Here is a 19868-nt window from a genome sequence, read left to right as displayed (position 1 = left end):
TTTTGTAATAATTAAAACAACTAAAATGCTAACTAAAATTCATTTTAATTGTTTTAATTATTACAAAATAATAATTAAAAAATGTAGAGTGAAACCTCTTAGAGACCAATTCAAATTTCAGTTGTTATTTAGAAGCTCTTGAATTTAAAAGTTTATAATCTTATAATTGTTTTAGTTGAAATTATTGCAACTCCATTTGTAAAATTTAAAAGCAAGTTAGAAAATGCTGTATAAGACACTTTGTTTAGTAGGTTTTGTTTTAATATATTAGCATATTTACTGTTGATTTACTTTTTTCTTTGGTCTGAATGAAACATTTTATTATTTTGAACTTACAGTTTGGTTACATTATTTTTTAAAAAAATATTCTCAACAATACATATTATCTGTGTTTATTAGTATTTTGAAATTATTGACATTCAAGATGGAATTACTTACAGACATCAGCATTGATATAGCTGATAAAATCAAATCTGATGCTAAAAATATTGATACTGTTATCTGTAAAAGATTACATAATTCTGATCCTTCTATTTTATCACTTAATGTTGATAATAAAGATAATATTATCAGTCCTGTGTTATGGGAGTTAAATCCCTTATATTCATGTTCTCTTATCGGCTCAAATTCTAATCGTACTCGAGGTGTGGTATTTCGTAAGTTATGTGATAATGCGTTAGATAACGTGACTCTGCTTTTTAAACCAAATATCTTGACTACCGGGCAGTCATCATTAATGAGTGATTACTCATCAAATAAATCTAACATACACATAAATGTAATGGATGAGGATTATTTATCTTCAGAAAATTTAGTTGAGGGGAGTAGTATGTGTAAATCTGCAACAGTAATAAATAAAAATAAGTATGCTAACTCCATCTCTTGTTCTAATGAATGCATAAGTGAGCATTTAAATGCTGAAAATATGACTAATTCACATTCACTTGATGCACTTCAAATCTGTCCTAATATGGATATTCATAATATATTAGAGTCGCATCAGTCTTGCATACTTATTGATTTCAATAAGAAGATGAAGTCGCTTAATGAAATCGAACAATCTATTACCTCTTTAGCATTGCAGATTGAACAGTTTGATAAGCAAAGGTTAAGTGAAAAATTAACTGATGATGGAAATTTACTGGAGTTCTGTAAAGAAATAGATGATATTTTTAAGGAATCTGTTGATAATAAGAGTTCATTTGTTGACCAAAGTGGTAATATTGTTGGTGATTTAAATTTGACATTGACTTCAACAATTGTAAAAGATTTAGCAAAAAATAAATCTTTAGAACACAGTTCTGCATTAAGTGGGTGTACTTTAAAGTTAGTTGTTCCAGTTTATCCAAAGCAAAAAAGAAAATCTGTTTGTAGGAAAAACGTTACAGACATGAACAACAGTGACTTTGTAAATAAAGAAGAACAAATCTCACATGAGACATCATCTAATGTTTCAAGTGATGATTCCCTAAAAGAAAATATTGATGATAAAAACAGTTTTCAAGATAATGTGAGTTTAGTAGGAACTGAAGCACAATCAATATCCGTTGAAGATCTAACCACTGACTCCACAAAACCGTTCTGTTCTGTATTAATAAAAATCGATCCAGATGTACAAGTACAGGGTGATTCGAGTAGTCTTGTTGGAAGTTTAAATTCACTAGTTGATAGTAATTACAGTTATCCAGAGTCTGTTCGATCTGAAAGTACATTTGAGACTTACAACAGCCACTGCTACAGCTCATATTGCTCCGAATGTGATTTACTTAGTGCTTCTGATATGCCTACTGTGCTGAAAGCATCTGCTGATGACAATAATTCACTTTTGTCTTTATCACAAAAATCTTCTAGTCCCGTTTCACTTGAAATTGAAGATAAAATAGAAAGTGAAAATTGTGTTGAGGGTTTTGAAGAGATAGGTAATAGGAAGTTAAATTACATTGTAAAATCAAACTCATTTATTTTTAATAAATACAATGTAAAAAGTGAAGAAGATCTGTTTATGATTAGTGCACTGGAAAATATTTATAACCATTCATCTAGTGACCCAAACCTTAAACGTCTTAGTTCTTGTAGTGTCTCTAGTGATATTGCACATTGGAAGAAGGTTATTTTCTACGATGCACTTGATGATTCTGAAGAAGATTTATGTGTTATCTCTCACAAGGAAGATAAGGTATTATTTTAATTAACCATTTGCATTGGTTTTTATATTTCTTAAAAGTAAATTTTATTAAATAATGTAATTGTTTATTTCTGTTTCTACTTTTCTGAATTAAATGAAAAATATTACCCAATGTTATTGGTGTAGCAGTTAGCATGCTGGCTTTTGGATCAGTTGGTCTCAGGTTCTATTCCTGGCAATGATCTGCCATAATTTTTCCTATTATTTCACTGACCTATGATTTGATTGATTACCTATCAGATCATTGGTATGATACAGAAAGATTACATTTTTTTGTAATGTATGATTTTATGGTTATTCAAACTGACGTGTAATTTTATTTTTTAATTGAGATTTGAAGTTACTTTATTAATTTTTTTTTAGAACCCTGAGAAGGTGTAAAAATATTAATATTGTGATATTTTTCAGCCATGTTGATGCAGTTGTGTAAAGAATACATTATTTCATAAATAAAGTAATTTGTATTTTGCCTTGTACTTATTCAATTTTTGTTTTTTTGTTTTTCACTGGTTTTTATGTAAGTTTTTTAGAAAGATCCTTTCACTATCATCATCATCATCAATAATTATAAATAATACTGTACTCTCAAAATTTAAAAATTTATGCATAAGAATGTATGCATATCAGCACTTTACTGTGTGATGTGTGTTGTAGTATTTAGATATGACAAAGGTGTTTGACTAACGTTGTTGTAAACTTGCTAGTTGACTGTATGACTAGAACTAGATGTTTCTGTCAGACTGATCATTTTGTTTGTTTTATGTATAAATCAAAACTGCCATTTTGATACATCATCTGGTGTTGAAAGTTGTGACAGTTCTAATAACATGTTATTATTTTTTTATAACTGAAATAAATGTTATTTGTTAATGATTTTTATTTTACACCCTGCTTCTATAGTGTATCAGATTAAGGTGATCTTTTGGGTTAACTAATTTTTATGTTTCTCAATTTCATAGCACAATGCCAAATGTAGAAAAGGTTTTCATAATCTCTAGTTAAACAGTTCGGTTTGTGAATGCTGTTTGCTTGTTTGATTTGATTGTTAATTTGTTTGTTATTTATTACATGCACAGTAGCACATTTATTTTACCAGATTTTCTCAGTGTGTGATTGTTTTTATATTTTGTGCATTTTAACTTCTTGATTCAGGTTTTTACAATATATTAATGCGGGTAAAGTGTATGCTGAATCAAGTAGTTAATTAGAATTTAAATTTTGTGCATGAATGATTTCCTGCAATTTTTTCCTGAATTTTAATTTCTGGTTATTATTCAGGCATTTATTATCTTAATTGCTCACCACGTACTTAGGCAGTTAGCACATTTCTATGTATTCTGTTCCCACTTTAAAGTTTGAGAGTTTAATTTTATATTTATTTGCCTTCTCTGATATTCCTTTGCCTAATTGATAATATTCCTTTAAATATGAATATGTGAAGTTATTGCATTTTTTGGAGTCAGAGTATATACTGTCTATCTATCTATCAATAATGCCTACTATTCTTAGAAAAAAATAGTATTATAAAATGTATTTTCATTTTAAATTTGGCTGAATCATCTAAATTTACATTTATCAATCACTGATTGATTATTAACTTTATACACATTTTAAATTAGCTGCCTTTGTAATTTAATTCATGGCAATATCTTTACATTTTAAAATATGTTACTTTTTACGTATGTTTGATTTTTTCCACATGTAAGGCGGCATTTGATCAGTTTCTTCAAATAAATTTAACAATGATGATCACCTATCATTCCAGGGGCCCATTTTCCTTGGTAATGTGATACTTCATACTTGAATATCCAGATGAAACAGCTGTACTTCTCACAATTTACACAGCTATGTCATTTAGATAAAGTCCTTACAGATATCTCATCTGGAGTACATATCTGACTTCAGCTCCCGAATTACAGTTAGAAAAAATGTTTAATAGTATAGATGCAAATTTTATGTTGATTAATGTTATTGTTATTTTTTTTACACAAAATAAGTAAATAGAAATCATATACGTAAGAGTATATATATATATACTCCATTATTAATTTACACACCATTACTATGTGTTGCAGTGGTTTTCATCTAGTGATAATGAGGGACGAGTATACTTTTTTGAAGAAAATAGCAATGAATCTTCATGGAGCTTACCAGAGACTAATTTTGTTACAAATATCAATGAAGTGAGTACAGGTTTTCTTATTCTTGTGAAATAATTAGATATTTAATTAGCGTTTTGGAATATGGCACTAAAAATATCACTCTCAAACTATAATCTACAGTAATACTAGCAGTGCAATCTTAAGCAATAATGTAAATTGGAAACATTCTAAGTCACTCTTAAATGGTAGAGCTTCTTTGTTGATGATTTTATTGCTGCAAATGATATTGTATATGTCATGAAGGATTAATTTCTATAACTTTTTATTTTTTTCATTTTACTAAATCAGAGAAGGTTTTATATTGGACAATAGTAGATTGGATTTCTGATTTACACAATGATTAATATTTAAAAAAAAGGAATTTTATACAAGTTATATTAAGAAACTGTTTGGTTTTATTAATACATTCAGAGTTCTGCATTTATCAAAATGTGTATTTGCTATTTTTTGCTATTCATTGTGCAACATTAATAATTTTAATATTCTTAAGAATTGTAAGATTTATCAAATTGATGGAAGTTCTTCCAGAAGACTTTGATAGATAATTTTCAATACTTTTGGAATTTTCTGTAGCATTGTTAACAATTTTTTTCTTAAAAAGGATAAGTAACCTCTTTAATATATATAATTGGACAATTTATTTTGTGTTTTGCTTATTCATTTTAATTGGTTGTTTGTCTAATTTGGTTTATGTATAAATTCGATACGTTCTCCTAATGAAATTTTGGTTTTAATGTGACTGTTGTAAAATCTGATATTGTGGTTGATGTAATCTGATGTAAACAGAGTTTGTATTTTGTTAGTTTGTTGTATATCCTTATATACTTTATTTATTATCTTGAAAATGACACAGTATGTTCTTTTGTGAAAATGTTGGTAGTTTTGTATGAATATTGATGTTTTATCCTGTTTTGCTAATTTTATTTTTGAATTTGTTGCTGGGTGTTTTTAATTTTATTCTGTTCTTTTTACTTTATATTGTCTTTGTGTTTGGATGGGTTATCATTAACATGTATCAGATGTTTTATTGGATGTATTTTTCAGTTTAGTTTAAGGGTGACAAATGTATGTGTATTAGGTGATGTAATGTGTAGAAAATTTGTGTTTTTAATGTGTGGGGTTGATTAAATGTATAATTGTGTTAGTTATGGGTTTTCTGAACTTTTTCACCTATTTTAGATATGGTTAAAGTTCAAATAAAGGTCCAAAAATTCAAGTGATCTGTGTTTTACAGAAGTCTGCCTTAATGCTTTTGTTGTTATTCCTCTCCTTTAGAAAAGTTTGGCATGTAACATGCACAGTTATAGGCCAATTTCGTTATTGTCCTTATTTTCTAAAGTATTTGAAAAGATTATGAAAGTTGACATAACTACCTTGAAAAGCATTCTGTATTAACAAACTTTCCGTATGGCTGTTTTAGGAAAAAATTGTCTGCTGAAACAGCCATTCTCCAATTTATGGAAAATTTTTTAAATTCCAGATATAACAAAAAGATTCCCATTTTCAGTTTTTCGTGATCTCAATAAAGCATTTAATTTAGTTTCACATTTTTTATTGATGAAAAACTTATTTGCCATGGTCTGAGAAACTGTTTATAATTGGTTAGAGTCATTTGTTAACAAGTGTAAACAGGTAGTTGAAATTTCTTCTTTTGGTAAGAATATAATATAAGATCTAGATGCAGAACATGGGGTGTCTCAGGTATATTTTCTTGGTCTCTGGCTTTTTTTTGTTTATTAATTACATACCTCAAAAAAGTCATTCAGTGTCATTTTTGCAGATGTTACAGTTGTATCCATAGCTGAAGATAATTTTATTAAAAGAAATTGAAAATTGTACAATAGCAGTTAAAAAAATTATTCACTGGATGGACTGTAGCCATCTTACTTTAAGTATGAATAAAACTGTTACATTGTACTTCTAAGGTTGCTGTTTACATCGATAGAATTTCCGTTAATGAAAATGTTAGTATTTCTGTTGCCCACAAAGTAAACTTTCTGGGAGTTAGATGACAAGTTTTCATGGGATGATCAAATTGATTTCATTTTTAATGAAATCAAGTCTTACTGTATTGCTTTGAAATCCCTTAATAAAATTTTAAGCTTTTCATCATTATTAAATATTTATTATAACTATATAATAATATTGTAGTATATAATTATAATGTCTTCTCTTAGAAAATCAGAATAAGTTTTTAAGATACTAAAATGGACTGTCAGATCATTACCTGGCACCCACAAGTATGAATTGTGTTGAGCTACATTTAGAAAAAAAAAAAAGAAAGTAAACTTATCCTTATGTTTGTATCTGTGAATGTGCAGTCTGTGCTAAAAAGAATGGTCATTTATTCTTAAAAAATAGTAATATCCACCTGTACCAAACAAGACAACAGAACTTTGTATAAGAAAGTTATTTCAAACGAGACAACAGTATTGTTTTCATATAACTCTACACAATACTTTGGCTTATGAAAAAAGGTCCTTTTTTGATATTGCAACATAAGTTTGAAGCTTATGTGTGGGATATGGAAATGGAATTGGAGTTTTTGCAGTGTATGAAAAATGCCATGCCTGACCGAGATTCGAACCCATTACCTCCAAATGAAAGGCCGAGATGCTACCACTCATGCCCTGGAGGCTGCCAAATGCTTCTGTAAATAAAGCTGGCCACGGAGTCTTACGCTCTTGTTTTCATTTTAATAAATTGTAGAACCTTTTGAAAAATATTCTCATCAATTTATTTAAAATACAGTAAAAGATTTTCTTTTACAGGGACAATATTCTGTCGATGAATTTTTAAATAATACTTTTTACAACAAAAACAAGAGACTCTTTATCTCCATATCCTATTCAACTTGTGCATAAAGTTGAGCATAAAATAATTTTCAATAGCAGGTCCTGAATTATGAATTATTTTGTAGTCATTTTTTATATTTAATATACAGAATGTCTGGGCTAAAGGTATCCAGACATAACAGCTTATGTTAAGAGAACCAGTTAGTATAATAATTTAATCATTTTTTTTTAATAAACACAGCAACTTGCTAAGTTTTAATGTAGGTTAGTCAAGTTTAATGTGTGCACCTTTTGTAGCTCGGGAGATCTGAGCTTTTATAGCTGGGCACCTCTTGTATTTAGACAATAATCTAACTCTTGCCAGGTGTTTAGAAGCATCTGTGGTTTTATTAGACCAACAGCTTCAAAAATTCTCTGTTTAAATCATCAAAATTTCACTCTTCTTTGGTAGATACAACTTTTAATAGATCCCCAAGCGAAAATACCCAAAAGATGATATCGGGAGATCTAGGTGGCCAGGCAGTTGTTTGTTCCAACATTTGGGAAAAGGGTTGTTCAAGAACATGGTAACATTTTGATGAAAGTGTGTTAGAGTACTATCTTGTTGGAAACTGAAGCTGCAGGAATCTGAGGAACAGCAAAGTTCTCAAGCATATGGAGGTACTTGAGTTCTGTCACAATGGGTTCCATGAAAAAAATGGACCGATGACATCATTTTTGTGCAATTCTAAAAAATTGAATTTTGGTGTGTTTCTATTATTTTTTACTGTATGGGGGGTTTTCAGTACCCCAAATTTGGCAATTGTGTCTGTTAACTTTCCCACACTTATGAAAGCTTGCCTTATCATTAAATAACAATGTATCAAGATAATTAGGATTGTTTTTGACACAGTGTGTTACCTCTGCAGCAAAATGGTATCATAGGTGGCAATCAGTTGGTTTAATATTATGAAGGAGTTGTAACTTTAAGGTTCGCTACCGAAGCTGCTTATGAATAGTGTCATGTACAGTGGAACAAGGAATTTGTATTTCGTAACTAGCCTGCCTAATTGACTTTACAGAACTGGCAGTGAATGCATCACGTTCCCAATCCATGGTCTCATCACTAACTGAAACTTTTGGATGATTTCCACTTTGTAAAACTAAGCTCTCTTAAAGTTGTATCCTACTGAGGAATAGAGTTGGATCTAGGGGGATCAATATTCCATTCAGTTTTTGCACACCTTGAATTCCTGTAACTGATTGAAATTCGCTAATCAAAGCACACACTGAACCTTCTGTTGTGGGGTCCACATCTTGACTGACTAAAATTGCATTGAGAGTCGGCTTGCCTGCGCGTGCATATTCCATTTACTTTGAGAGAACAAATCTTGGAAATATTTCCTGTTGATTGAGCATATATTTATGAGATTACGAATTTAGAGATGGTTTATTGATATAAACCATTACTTTAGGATACCTTTGTCCCGGACACTATGTATTTACCTTAACATTATTTCATGTGTTTGTGTTAAAATAATTAATATGGTTTTTAATTGCAACTATTTTGTATTTTATAATTTATTACAATTATAATTTTAACAAATTATATTTATGTTAATATGCTTTATGTAATATTTTTACATACCAATCGTAATAAAGATTTATTTATTTACATTCTGCAATAAAGCATTCACTGGAATACATTTTTGTAATGGTTGTTAGGAATCTAAGACATTGTCATATGTGTTTCATTTGTACAGGAATGTGTTTATATCAGTATAGCATGGCCAATATAAACATTTTGTTTTGCATTTTTTTTATTATATATATGAGTTGTGTAAGGGTTGTATAACTATTTCAGCCAGGAAACAAAAAACATGTGAACCTGTAAATTTGTCTGGTTGTTTGCTGCTGTTGTTATATGTGAAGAAATTTTGTTCTATTATAGTTTAAGTTATGATTTCAGATATATATTGTGGTGGAGTTGTTTTTTAGTGTATATATATTTATTGTATATATATAGCTATATTGTATAGCTTTATTGTATATATATATATATATATATATATATATAGCTATATTGTATATATAGCTTGGTGAGTAATGTATATATATATATATATATATATATAATATTAATAATAATAGATAATTATTTATTATTAGAGTTTATTATTTTTTTTATTAATAATTTATATATAAATAAATAGTTTTTTCTAAAATTAAACTCAAAAATGTTACTTTGCATGGCTGGCAACAGCTTCATTTTTATTTGAATTAATTTTACCATTTTCTCTTATTTTGAATGGGTAAGCGGCAATATATGAGGTGTGATCAAAAAATATGGTGAATGAATTTTTATAGCGGCAACTGCCGATGCTACATCCATATGCTGTAATTTGTCCAATAGCGTGATCAACTGAGACAGGCAGGCACAAGTTGTAACACGTTTGAGCTTGCCAGTCAGCTGCCAGAGCCGCTAGAGTGAGGTTGTGTTTATTGTGTCTATCGCCCAACATGGATTTTGAACAACGCATTAACATTAAGTTTTGTTTTTAAGTTGCAAAAAAGTGCCAAAGAAGCTCACGAAATGTTAGAATCGGTATATGGCGATAATGTGGTAACTTTGAAGACTGTGTACAAGTGGTATGACCGATTTAAAAATGGAAATGAGTCTGTTGAAGACGAGCAGCGTGTGGGACGTCCAGTAACCTCAAAAACAGTTGAAAATGTGTAAAAAGTGGAAACAATGGTTCGTTAAAAAACAGGCGAATGACTATTCGAGAGCTATCGAAAGACCTTAACATCTCATACGGATCCATTCAAAGCATTGTAACTAATGAATTGCAAATGAGACGAGTGAGTGCAAAATTTGTTCCCAGACTTTTGAGTGTGAACAGAAGGAAAATCGTGTGTCAATTTGCACAGAGTTGAAGGGTCGTCTTCATGCAGATCCGGACTTCATGGCCAAAATTGTAACTGGAGATGAAAGTTGGGTCTATGACTATGACCCTGAGACCAAAATACAGAGTTCCCAATAGAAAACCAGTTCATCTCCTCGCCCTAAAAAGGCACATCAGTCAAAATCCAACATCAAGGTCATGCTCGTTGTTTTTTTCGATAGTGAGGGCATAGTGCGATCAGAGTTCGTTCCAAGGGGAACAGCTGTAAACTCTGAATTTTATAAGGGTGTACTGCAACATTTGTGAAACAACGTACGAAGAAAGCGACCAGAAAAATGGACCAATGGCTTCCTTCTTTATCACGACAACGTGCCGTGTCACACCTCGCTTCTCATTCGCGAGTTTTTGGCCGAAAAAAGTGTTCCTGTCTGTCCACATCTGCAATTCTCACCGGATTTAGCACCATGCGACTTTTGGCTCTTCCCAAAAATTAAAACTGTGCTTAAAGGAAAACGTTTTGACACCATTGCTGACATTGAGAGGGCCATGACCGAGCAGCTGAAAGCCCTTCCGAAAGACGCCTTCCAGAAATGCCTCCAGTCATGGAGTCAACATTGGGATAAGTGCATTGCTAGCCAAGGACAGTACTTTGAAGGAGATTAAATCGAATTCTTTGTAACCTTATTACTTTTTTTAATAAAAAATTATTCACCGTATTTTTTTATCACACCTCGTATATATATATATATATATATATATATATATATATATTATACAGATGTCTGGAAATGGCTTAATTATAGAAAACTGATTGTGACTACGTTACCAGAATAAATCTAGTTGATTACTATATCAAAGAAACTACTATGAGTAATGTTTAGAATTATTTTCTATCATCTTCGATCCACCATTGGATTCAACTTTATATTTTTAAATGGCATGATGATCATATTACATATGATTTCAATGTAGATTTGAACAGGAAAAACTTTAGTGAAGCCCTGCATCCATAGCTTCATCTGGTTTTAGATGAAATAAAATAGCCATCCCCAACCTCCATTCAAGATATAAATTTTTGGTAGAAAGAGGGATAATTAATTACATATCATGCAACGTTACAATTTCATGCTGGAAGTCTGCAAATCGTTTTCCAAAATCACTTCTTGTCACTTAATTATTTGAAATTTATCATTACAGTATTCGATAACAAAATTAGAAATAGCTGATTCATTGCATTTATTTATTGATTTGAAATTAGAGAAGATAAATGATTTTCGTAAAATTATGAAATAATGCATCATAATTTTAATTTAACAATATTTATGTCAGAAGTAAAAATCTGATGTGGACACCACATGACTAACTTGTACGCCTATTAAATTACATATACACATTTTTTGGTGCACTTATGTAAACTTATTTAATTTGAAAGTGAGATACCATCCTCCAATTCGTTAATGAAGTGGACATTGATACAGTTGCTGAAATATTAGTTTTTATTAACATCAAATATATACACAATCATTAATTCAACAATATTACATGAAATATTAATATTATTCATATTACTAGATCAAAAGTTTTTGATTTCTGGTGTGTATAAATAATAATAATTAAACTATTTTGTTTAGTGAACTCCTGTATACTGATCACAGATGTTAATTTTGACCTTACGGTGTAAAATATTCGGTTTTTATTATTGGATTATTTGGTGAATAATCAAAAATGAAAAAGGAACAATTATATGGGAAAAAGAAAGATAACCTGAAGAAATATGTCTCAAAAAAAGACAAGAAGTTGAATATGAAGAGGAAGAAAATGTTAAAACCAAAGAAAGAATAAAAAGATTTAGAGAAGATGATAAATATAAACAGGAGGTAAACATTAACACCAAGGAAAGAATAAAACAATTAAGAGAGGATGATGAATATAAAGAGAGAAAATTTGAAAGCTAGAGAAATTGTACGTAAATTGAGTGATTAAATGATATGCAACAAAAATCAAATAAACGAAATGATGATCAACTCCGACTCAGGGAGAATATTGTCTGTCAATATCAGAGGAGCAATGAACTAAAAGATAAGAATTTTTTCAATTTATTAAAGATCGGCGATGTATGCCTTAGTGTATGTTCTTGTGAGGGTTAATTTTACAGTAACTCTGTAGTTAACTTTAATGTAGATATAATTAAACAGAAATTCCTGAATAATTAATAAAAATTAAACAGAAATTAATATAGAAAATCCAAAAATAAGAGATATAATTTTCAATTAATATTAAATAATCAGATGTTTCATCAGATCTGTTACATATACACATATGTAATAATACCTATTAAATTAAATATACACATTTTTAAAACTGCATAAAATTTTATTTCACTGATAACTTCTGATTTTTCATATTTTCATATTAAGTGATCACTAATAACTAATAATACTGATAACTTATGATATTTCACTGATCATTTCATTTTTTTTTATTGTTATTATTGAATTATTTATTGTAAAACTCTTTTTACAATCATGGGTTAATAATTTAATAATAAATCAATATATTTAAATTAAAAAAAAAAAAAAGTTAAAAAAAAGGAGCTGTCTGATTTGAAGTGAGATGTACCTTGCAAGATCCAAATATTTCATTAATTAAATATTTATTTGGCTATAACTTGGGAACCAATGAAAATAACCACTTATGATGTATCATTGAAAAGCTTTTGATGAGAGCTTATTACTGCAGTTAAGAAAAAGTCTAAAATCCAAAGTTTTTAGGATTTTGGGCTTTTTTGGATACTTTTGGTTGATAGGAAGATTAGTTGTGATAAAGAACATTTTTTTTTTGTTTTGTAACAGGAAATATGTTTATCTTCACTGATTTGAAGCCCAAGAGTAATTTTCAATTGAATGATTAATCATTTTAAAATTTTACTGAAGAATGCTATCGTAATAAATTTTAATAGAAATTAAAAAATAAAATAATAATAGTCTTCAAAATAATAATAATAAAATAGAAAATTCTTTTATCATATAAAAGTAATGCAGTAAAGTCAGTTCTTTTGCCGGTTGTCTTATTGCACCTTGAAACAGTTGTGTTACAGATTGTAATTTTGGGTCAGCAACTTTTTACTGATTTTTTTGGTTTGAAGAAGGCATTTCTAGATAAAGCATCTTAAAGCAGTGATTCCCAACCTTTTTAGCTCTACAGTAATCCTCAAAAAAATATGAATATTTCGTGACCCCCCTTCCCCAGCCACAGCTTAATGAAACCTAGTTAAAACTATTCAGCTGTTTGATAGTGATGGCTATGAACGTACATGTATGAAATGTGTAAACATGAGTAATTTGCATGTTCCAACTTCATGTGTATCTGCTCCTTGTAATTTGGTCTGCTTGCATAATATTGGCTGTAAGAACATCATATTTTGAACATGCATATGATAGTTTGAACACATAGTGTTCTCAGTATTGTAAAAGAAGTGTAAGGGATTGCAGAACATCAGATTAGTCTTGAATGCAAAGCCTGAATCTGTGCCTTTATTTAAGTTTTTAAAAGTGTAGTTTCATTGAAAATAATAATAACAATAATTGAGATTTCGGTGTTTTAGCGTGCAGTGAGCTATTTTCATCAAATGAATCAAATGCTAAAAGACAAGATTGTGCAGTTACAGTTATTTAAATTATGGTTTTATCTCATTGGATGGAAAGCTAGAGTGCATTGTTTGTTTTCAAGTCCTCTCCAATGAAAGCATGAAGTCATAAAAATTAATTTGACACTTGGTAACCAAGCATCTGGATTGTAAAAGCAAAACCTTGGAATTTCTTGAAAGAGTATTATATAGTTTGAGAAATCAACAAGTTTCTATCTGTAAATCAAGCCATACTGATAAATGTACACTTTACCTTGGGGGACCACCGATAGGTATTGCTTCAGAGGATGAGATGAATGACAAGCAGCATGTGAAAATGCCATGTCTGACCGGGATTCAAATCCTGGACCTCCGGTTGAAAGGCTGAGACACTACCACTCGCACCACAGAGGCCACTTGACACACAATGTACATCTTATCTCATAGCATTAAGAGTAATTAAGATACTCAAACCCCATATAATCACAGAAAACCTCATATTGCCTACTGCAATTGATATGGTCAGTGTTTTAATAAAAAGCTTGGAAAAAAAAAATTTAAAAAAGTCCGGATTCTAACGACATAGTATCAAGGCGAATCGATGACATGGCTGCCAATGTTCATGATCAAAAAATTCAGCAGGTTAGTTCAAGTGAATTTTTTAGTAATAAATTTGATGAATCAACAAACATGAATGTGATACAGATCAATGAAAGAAATTGTATTGTTTTGCTAACCAATACCTGATCATGCAACAGGTCTTGATATTTTTTTAGGAAGCTACTAGAAACTATAACATAGATTGGACTAACGTATTGCAATATGTAGATATAATGCATAGGCGGTAACAGAAAAGAACAGTGCATTTCTGAAAAAATTAAAAGATCGTCTTGTACTAAGGACAGATTGATGTACTTCTTCCTTCACAGACATGCTCTTGCCACAAAAAATGATGAAAAATCTCAAACAAACTCTTTGTAAATCTGTTAAAATGGTTAATTTTATTAAAAGTCAACCATTTCAGAACAGGCTGTTTGCTAAACTATGCAGTGAAACGGGCAAAAAGAAAAATTCTCTTATTTTCCATTCAGAATTCAGGTGGTTATCATAAGGGAAAGTATTAACCCAGTTACTTAAATTGCGATAAATTAATAATATTTTTCTATGATAAACAAACATCATTCTCAATGTTTTTGCAGAATAATGAATTTATGTTACTGTTGACTTACTTAACTAATGTATTTTCGGATTTTAACATCTTGAATGTGAATTACAAGGACTGATATAAACGATTTTATTAATGACAGACAAAGTTCATGCTTTCATTTAGAAGCTTTTAATGTTTGGACCTTCAAAGCAAACATTTTTATATGATTCCACTTGCTTTCGATTATGTTGAGAAAAATTTTGATAAAGAAGACACTATTATTATTATTAATATTATTATTATAGTGCGTTCATGTTATATAATGTGAATTTACAAGGATGTGATAAAAAGCGGAGCATTTCCCAGAAGATAAAAATTATTTCTTGAAGAGATGTGTACTGAATCCATTTAGTGAAAATGTTTTTTCAGCTGCTAAGTTACCGGTTGAGATTCATGACCAGCTCATCAAAATGTCTGCTGATAAAACATTACAACTACAATTCACATCTGAAGATTTAGATACGTTTTCGTTTGCTTGTCAAAGTGAATATGGGAATTTAGTCACAGAGGTGTTAAAACAAATTAATCACTTTTGCCATACCTTACAACTGTGAGAAGGGTTTTTTGTCTATGGTTGCGCTAAAATCTTAATTAAGAATCTTCTTTTATCACTTGAAAAACCAACTTGGTTTTGTCTGTGTCTAACATAGATCCACATATGGAGAAAATTTTAAATGAAAATCGAATGCAAGCATCTCATTAATTAATTTTTTTTGGAAGTGTACTTATGAATGTAAGTAAAATGTTTATAATAAATGATCTTTTTTCTCATAAAATGATTTTATTATTGTTTAGGTGTAAAGTTGTAGGCTAATTTCGTGAATCCACCAGGTTGGTTTAGCGGTTAAACTCATCAACGCAAATCAGCTGATTTTGAAGTTGAGTTCTAAGGTTCAAATCCTAGTAAAGGCAGTTACTTTTATATGGATTTGAATACTAGATTGTGGATACTGGTATTCTTTGGTCGTTTGGTTTCAATTAACCACACATCTCTGGAATGATTGACCTTGGACTGTACAAGACTATATACTTCATTTACATTCATACATCCTCACACTCATCGTCTGAAGTAATACTTTACGGTAATTTCGGAGGCTAAACAGATAAAGAGAAATGCTATTTTTGCAACTCCTTTTCATATCACCGTGACTTCCAGGTTGAGAAACACTGCCTTAAAGTATTATAGAGTAGAGGCTGCACTTTCTTGAATGATTTCTCTGTTATCCGTAAGGAATAACAACATCTAGGACCATGTACATTAAAAAATGGTGTAAATCTGATAGTGCGCTAGTATTTATAGTTGTAGCAATAAACTTCATTACACAAAGTATAGTTATAATTGCTACCTGAAAAATGTAAAACCATATATGTCCTGCTTGTGGAGCAACCATTAAAAGGTCAGGAGGAAATATGTTAATGGATTGAGTTGCCTTTTGTTGTTACACACAGCTAAGAGAAAATGTTAATTGTTCATGTGTTATTAATGCATTGTTTATGTGAGTTTGGAAAAAGATGTATGCACTGGGTTTCCAAAAAAGAACTGTGTTTTTAAATTAAATTTACTCTGTTTAGAATTATAAATGTATGCGTTTCATTTCATGGAAGTATATAATGTAAAGTTTTTTTACCTCATAATGAAACTCAATATGAGCACCATTTATAGTACTAGCCCTGTAGACATAAACCAATAACCCACCTCATTCTACTCTCTGGCGAGCATGTCTGCAGGCATTGGTTCCACAGCTTTGTTATTCTTTGGTACAGGTGATCAAATGACTGATTTTTTTTCTTGTATTCAATGTCTTTTATAGAGCCCCAAAAAAAGAAATCCATCTCTGTCAAATCAGGACTTTGTTTTAACCAAATAATGATAGCTTCTCTGCCTACCCAGCCTTTTGGGAACCTGTCACTGAATGCAGTCCGTACAATTTCTTCATGATGTGGAGGGGTGCAATCCTGTCAAAAAATTAGGCCTTCCATATTTTCAGTCGGCAGAAGCCTAAAGTTCTCTAACATCTCCAAGTACACTATGCCTATAATAGTCTGCTCATGGGGAAAAATAGCTGAAAAATTTAATTATACATGATACCACACCAGCATTTACTTTCAGATAGTTGCGGATGAATTCCACCAATTTATGTGGATTTTCTGATCCCTGCACTCAACAGTTTTTGTGATTCACTACTGTGTGAACATGAAATGTTGCTTCATCAAAAAATAAAATGCGCTGGATGTAGTTTTTCATTAGCAAAAATGAAGTCTAACACGGTTGTTATAAATTGAACTCTTAGTGGCTTATCATTATGTTTAATTTTTTAGAGTAGCTGCAGTTTATAATCATGAAGTCTCACCTCCTTGGGAACAACGTGAAGGATATGATACAATATCAATTTCATGACTAACACTTCAAACTGAAGGTTTTGGACTTTGCTGGAAAGACATTTGAATTCTTTCTGTGTGTTTGACACTTGTTAGGCTTACCTGGTGAGTGTCTTTTCAAAATGCTTTCAGGTTTCAAAAATGGTTCATATCACTTTTGTATGCTTCTGTCACTTGGAGAATTTTACCATAGACTTGGGTATAATTTCTGTATATGACAGTCGCTTATTTAGTTTCTGCAAAGTAATACACGTGCTTTGTTTTCTCTAGTGATGATGCCATGGACTGAAGCTTGAGCTTGTAACAGTCTAATGGAGCTGCTTTCTGACATAGATTGTGTAAACAAAAACTTACTTGTTGAATCAAAATCTTGAGTACTGCAAAATAAAAACTATATTTGTTCATGAAGCACTAAGTTATTTTTTCAGACATCCAGTGTATACATATTCACACACATATACACACACAAATTATTTGGTAATTGTTTTTAAAATATTTGATGAATAATAAAGAATGTTGATTGAATGGTGTCATTTTTTTGGCAGAGTGTAAGCATGGGAGCTCAAACAACTGAAAAGACAACAGAGAGAAATTCTAACAGGGTCACAAAGACAAGGTCTATGATATTTGATGATAGGTATGTGTAATTAAAATTAATTGAAATAATTTTTATTCCTAAGGTTTTGTATGAATAGTATTATACTACTGAATTTGTATTATGAATTAGCTACTTGTATTAGAGTGCTAAAGGAAAGTGAATTTTTATTTAACATGTTCAAAACTTATGATGGTTTATTTATAAACTTAGTTTATTTATTTAAAACGTCATGGTTCATCAGTGGCTAATGTAATTCTTTGAAAAATTAATTGCCAGATGTGTATTTACTTCATTACCAGTTACTCTGATTACCATTTGTGTAAACTTTTAATATAAAATTAAATTTTATTTACTGTGAGCAGTATGCTTAAAGTGATGATGGAGTTTTGGAATTGTTTTTAAACATTCACACTAATCAGTTTAAATTACACAAAATGGAATAGTAACTAATCAGATTTTTTATATTGGTTTAGCAGCTTAAAACCAAAATGCTACAGACTAAAAACAAATGTGACAACATTTTTTCTATATTTTTAGCAAAGTATGTATTTATAATATTTTTACAAAATATGCTTGAAATGAGCACTCTGTGCAGTGATGCACTTTTATACTTGAGTGATTATAAATTATGGAAAGTTACTTGATGGAAAACGTTGTTGCAAATGCTATCGATTTATTGTTGAATATTTGTCTTCAGTTCATTGGAGATTTGATTCATAAATTTTAAGGGTAGCCTTTAAGTTGCCTGAAAGGAAAAAATTAGAACTAGACAAATCTGGTGAATGCTGAAGTCATCATCTTTTGCTTACAGTTTTTTCTTCTGTAAAAATCGCATGAACATTTGCTAGTGAATCGTTTGCATTATGACTTGTCGCTCTGTCTTGTCGAAAGAAGTCTTTTTCATGTTGTTAACTAGCATAGAGCTCTACAAAAATTGTATATATACTTCTATATTGACAGTCTAGTCAAAAATTTCGCTCGTACTATACAATACAGTTAACAGAAACAGCACACCACACGTTGATTTTGTCATCTTGAAGTGGATGCTCAAACCATCCGGTGAGCCAGTTCAGTTTGGTTTTAAGTAGTTCACCCTGCATATGTTTAGTACAGTTCATTTTATTGCCTTAAACACACTTTCACATTAGTACAGCTCTTGTCACACACAGTAAAGTACATCAGATATAATTGATCCAACAATCTCATTCTGTCTTTTAAGTGTTCAATACAGTTACTCAGACACTGTATTGTTTGCTTGTGTAATCCCAGAGGTAAGTTCAAAGTTAAGGCATTAGATGTGGTGATCAAGGTGACCATGATTTCACCCATCGTTTCCTACCCAGCATTTTGAAAATGTCACTAGAAACTTGGCCACAGCATTTTCTTAGTGTAGAGGTATAGCATCTGTTTGAAATATGAGAATTCCATTTATAACTATGAATACGACATATAATTTCAATTTATCTAGATAGTTATGTGATAATGCAGAGGTGTTACACTTAACTTCTTTGTAATGTGTGAGGACACACCAAATATTATTCACTTTGGAACTCTTAGATACAGTTTCAATTAAGATATATTATTTGTAAGCCCATATCCTTGTATTATGATAATGAAGATGTCCAGATTCATAAAACATAGCCTCAACATTGAACATTAAATTGTTTAAAAATAATCCATCCATTATCTACCTAATTTATCATGTCCAGAGCAAAAGTATGTCTATTGGGGTTATTGCCTATATCAAGTGAATGCAACAACTCAGGTTTGTAACCCCTAACCCTGGAAGTGATGAATACTTCACTTCTAAAATGCCAAGTAATTTTGCACAATATATAGCCTGTTTCCTAAACTTATGGCATTTTAATGATATTTACCCAAATCAGGCCTGTTACATACCAAATTAAACAGAAAATCTCAAAGAGTATTGCTAAGTTAATTGCTAAGTTTGATCATTAATGTAAAGTAATAATTTAATAAAACAAAAAATGAGGAATATAACTCAAAGAGGAAAATCTGTTTCTTTATTGTG

General features: G+C 30.4%; 1 protein-coding gene across 3 annotated transcripts in view; it reads left to right on the top strand.

The window, feature by feature from the left end:
* LOC142332635 (uncharacterized) overlaps positions 1-19868 on the top strand; it is a 166949-nt gene that overhangs the window by 68179 nt on the left and 78902 nt on the right. For all 3 annotated transcript variants that reach the window (XM_075379331.1, XM_075379401.1, XM_075379268.1), the window contains exons 5-6: positions 4261-4368; positions 17784-17875. In XM_075379331.1, the coding sequence (XP_075235446.1) occupies positions 4261-4368; positions 17784-17875 (200 nt within the window). The remainder of the gene's footprint in view (positions 1-4260; positions 4369-17783; positions 17876-19868) is intronic.

This window comes from Lycorma delicatula, chromosome 1 (genome assembly GCF_047948215.1).
Source record: "Lycorma delicatula isolate Av1 chromosome 1, ASM4794821v1, whole genome shotgun sequence".
NCBI classification, from domain to species: domain Eukaryota; kingdom Metazoa; phylum Arthropoda; class Insecta; order Hemiptera; family Fulgoridae; genus Lycorma; species Lycorma delicatula.
This window is presented reverse-complemented; position numbering and strand designations above follow the sequence as displayed.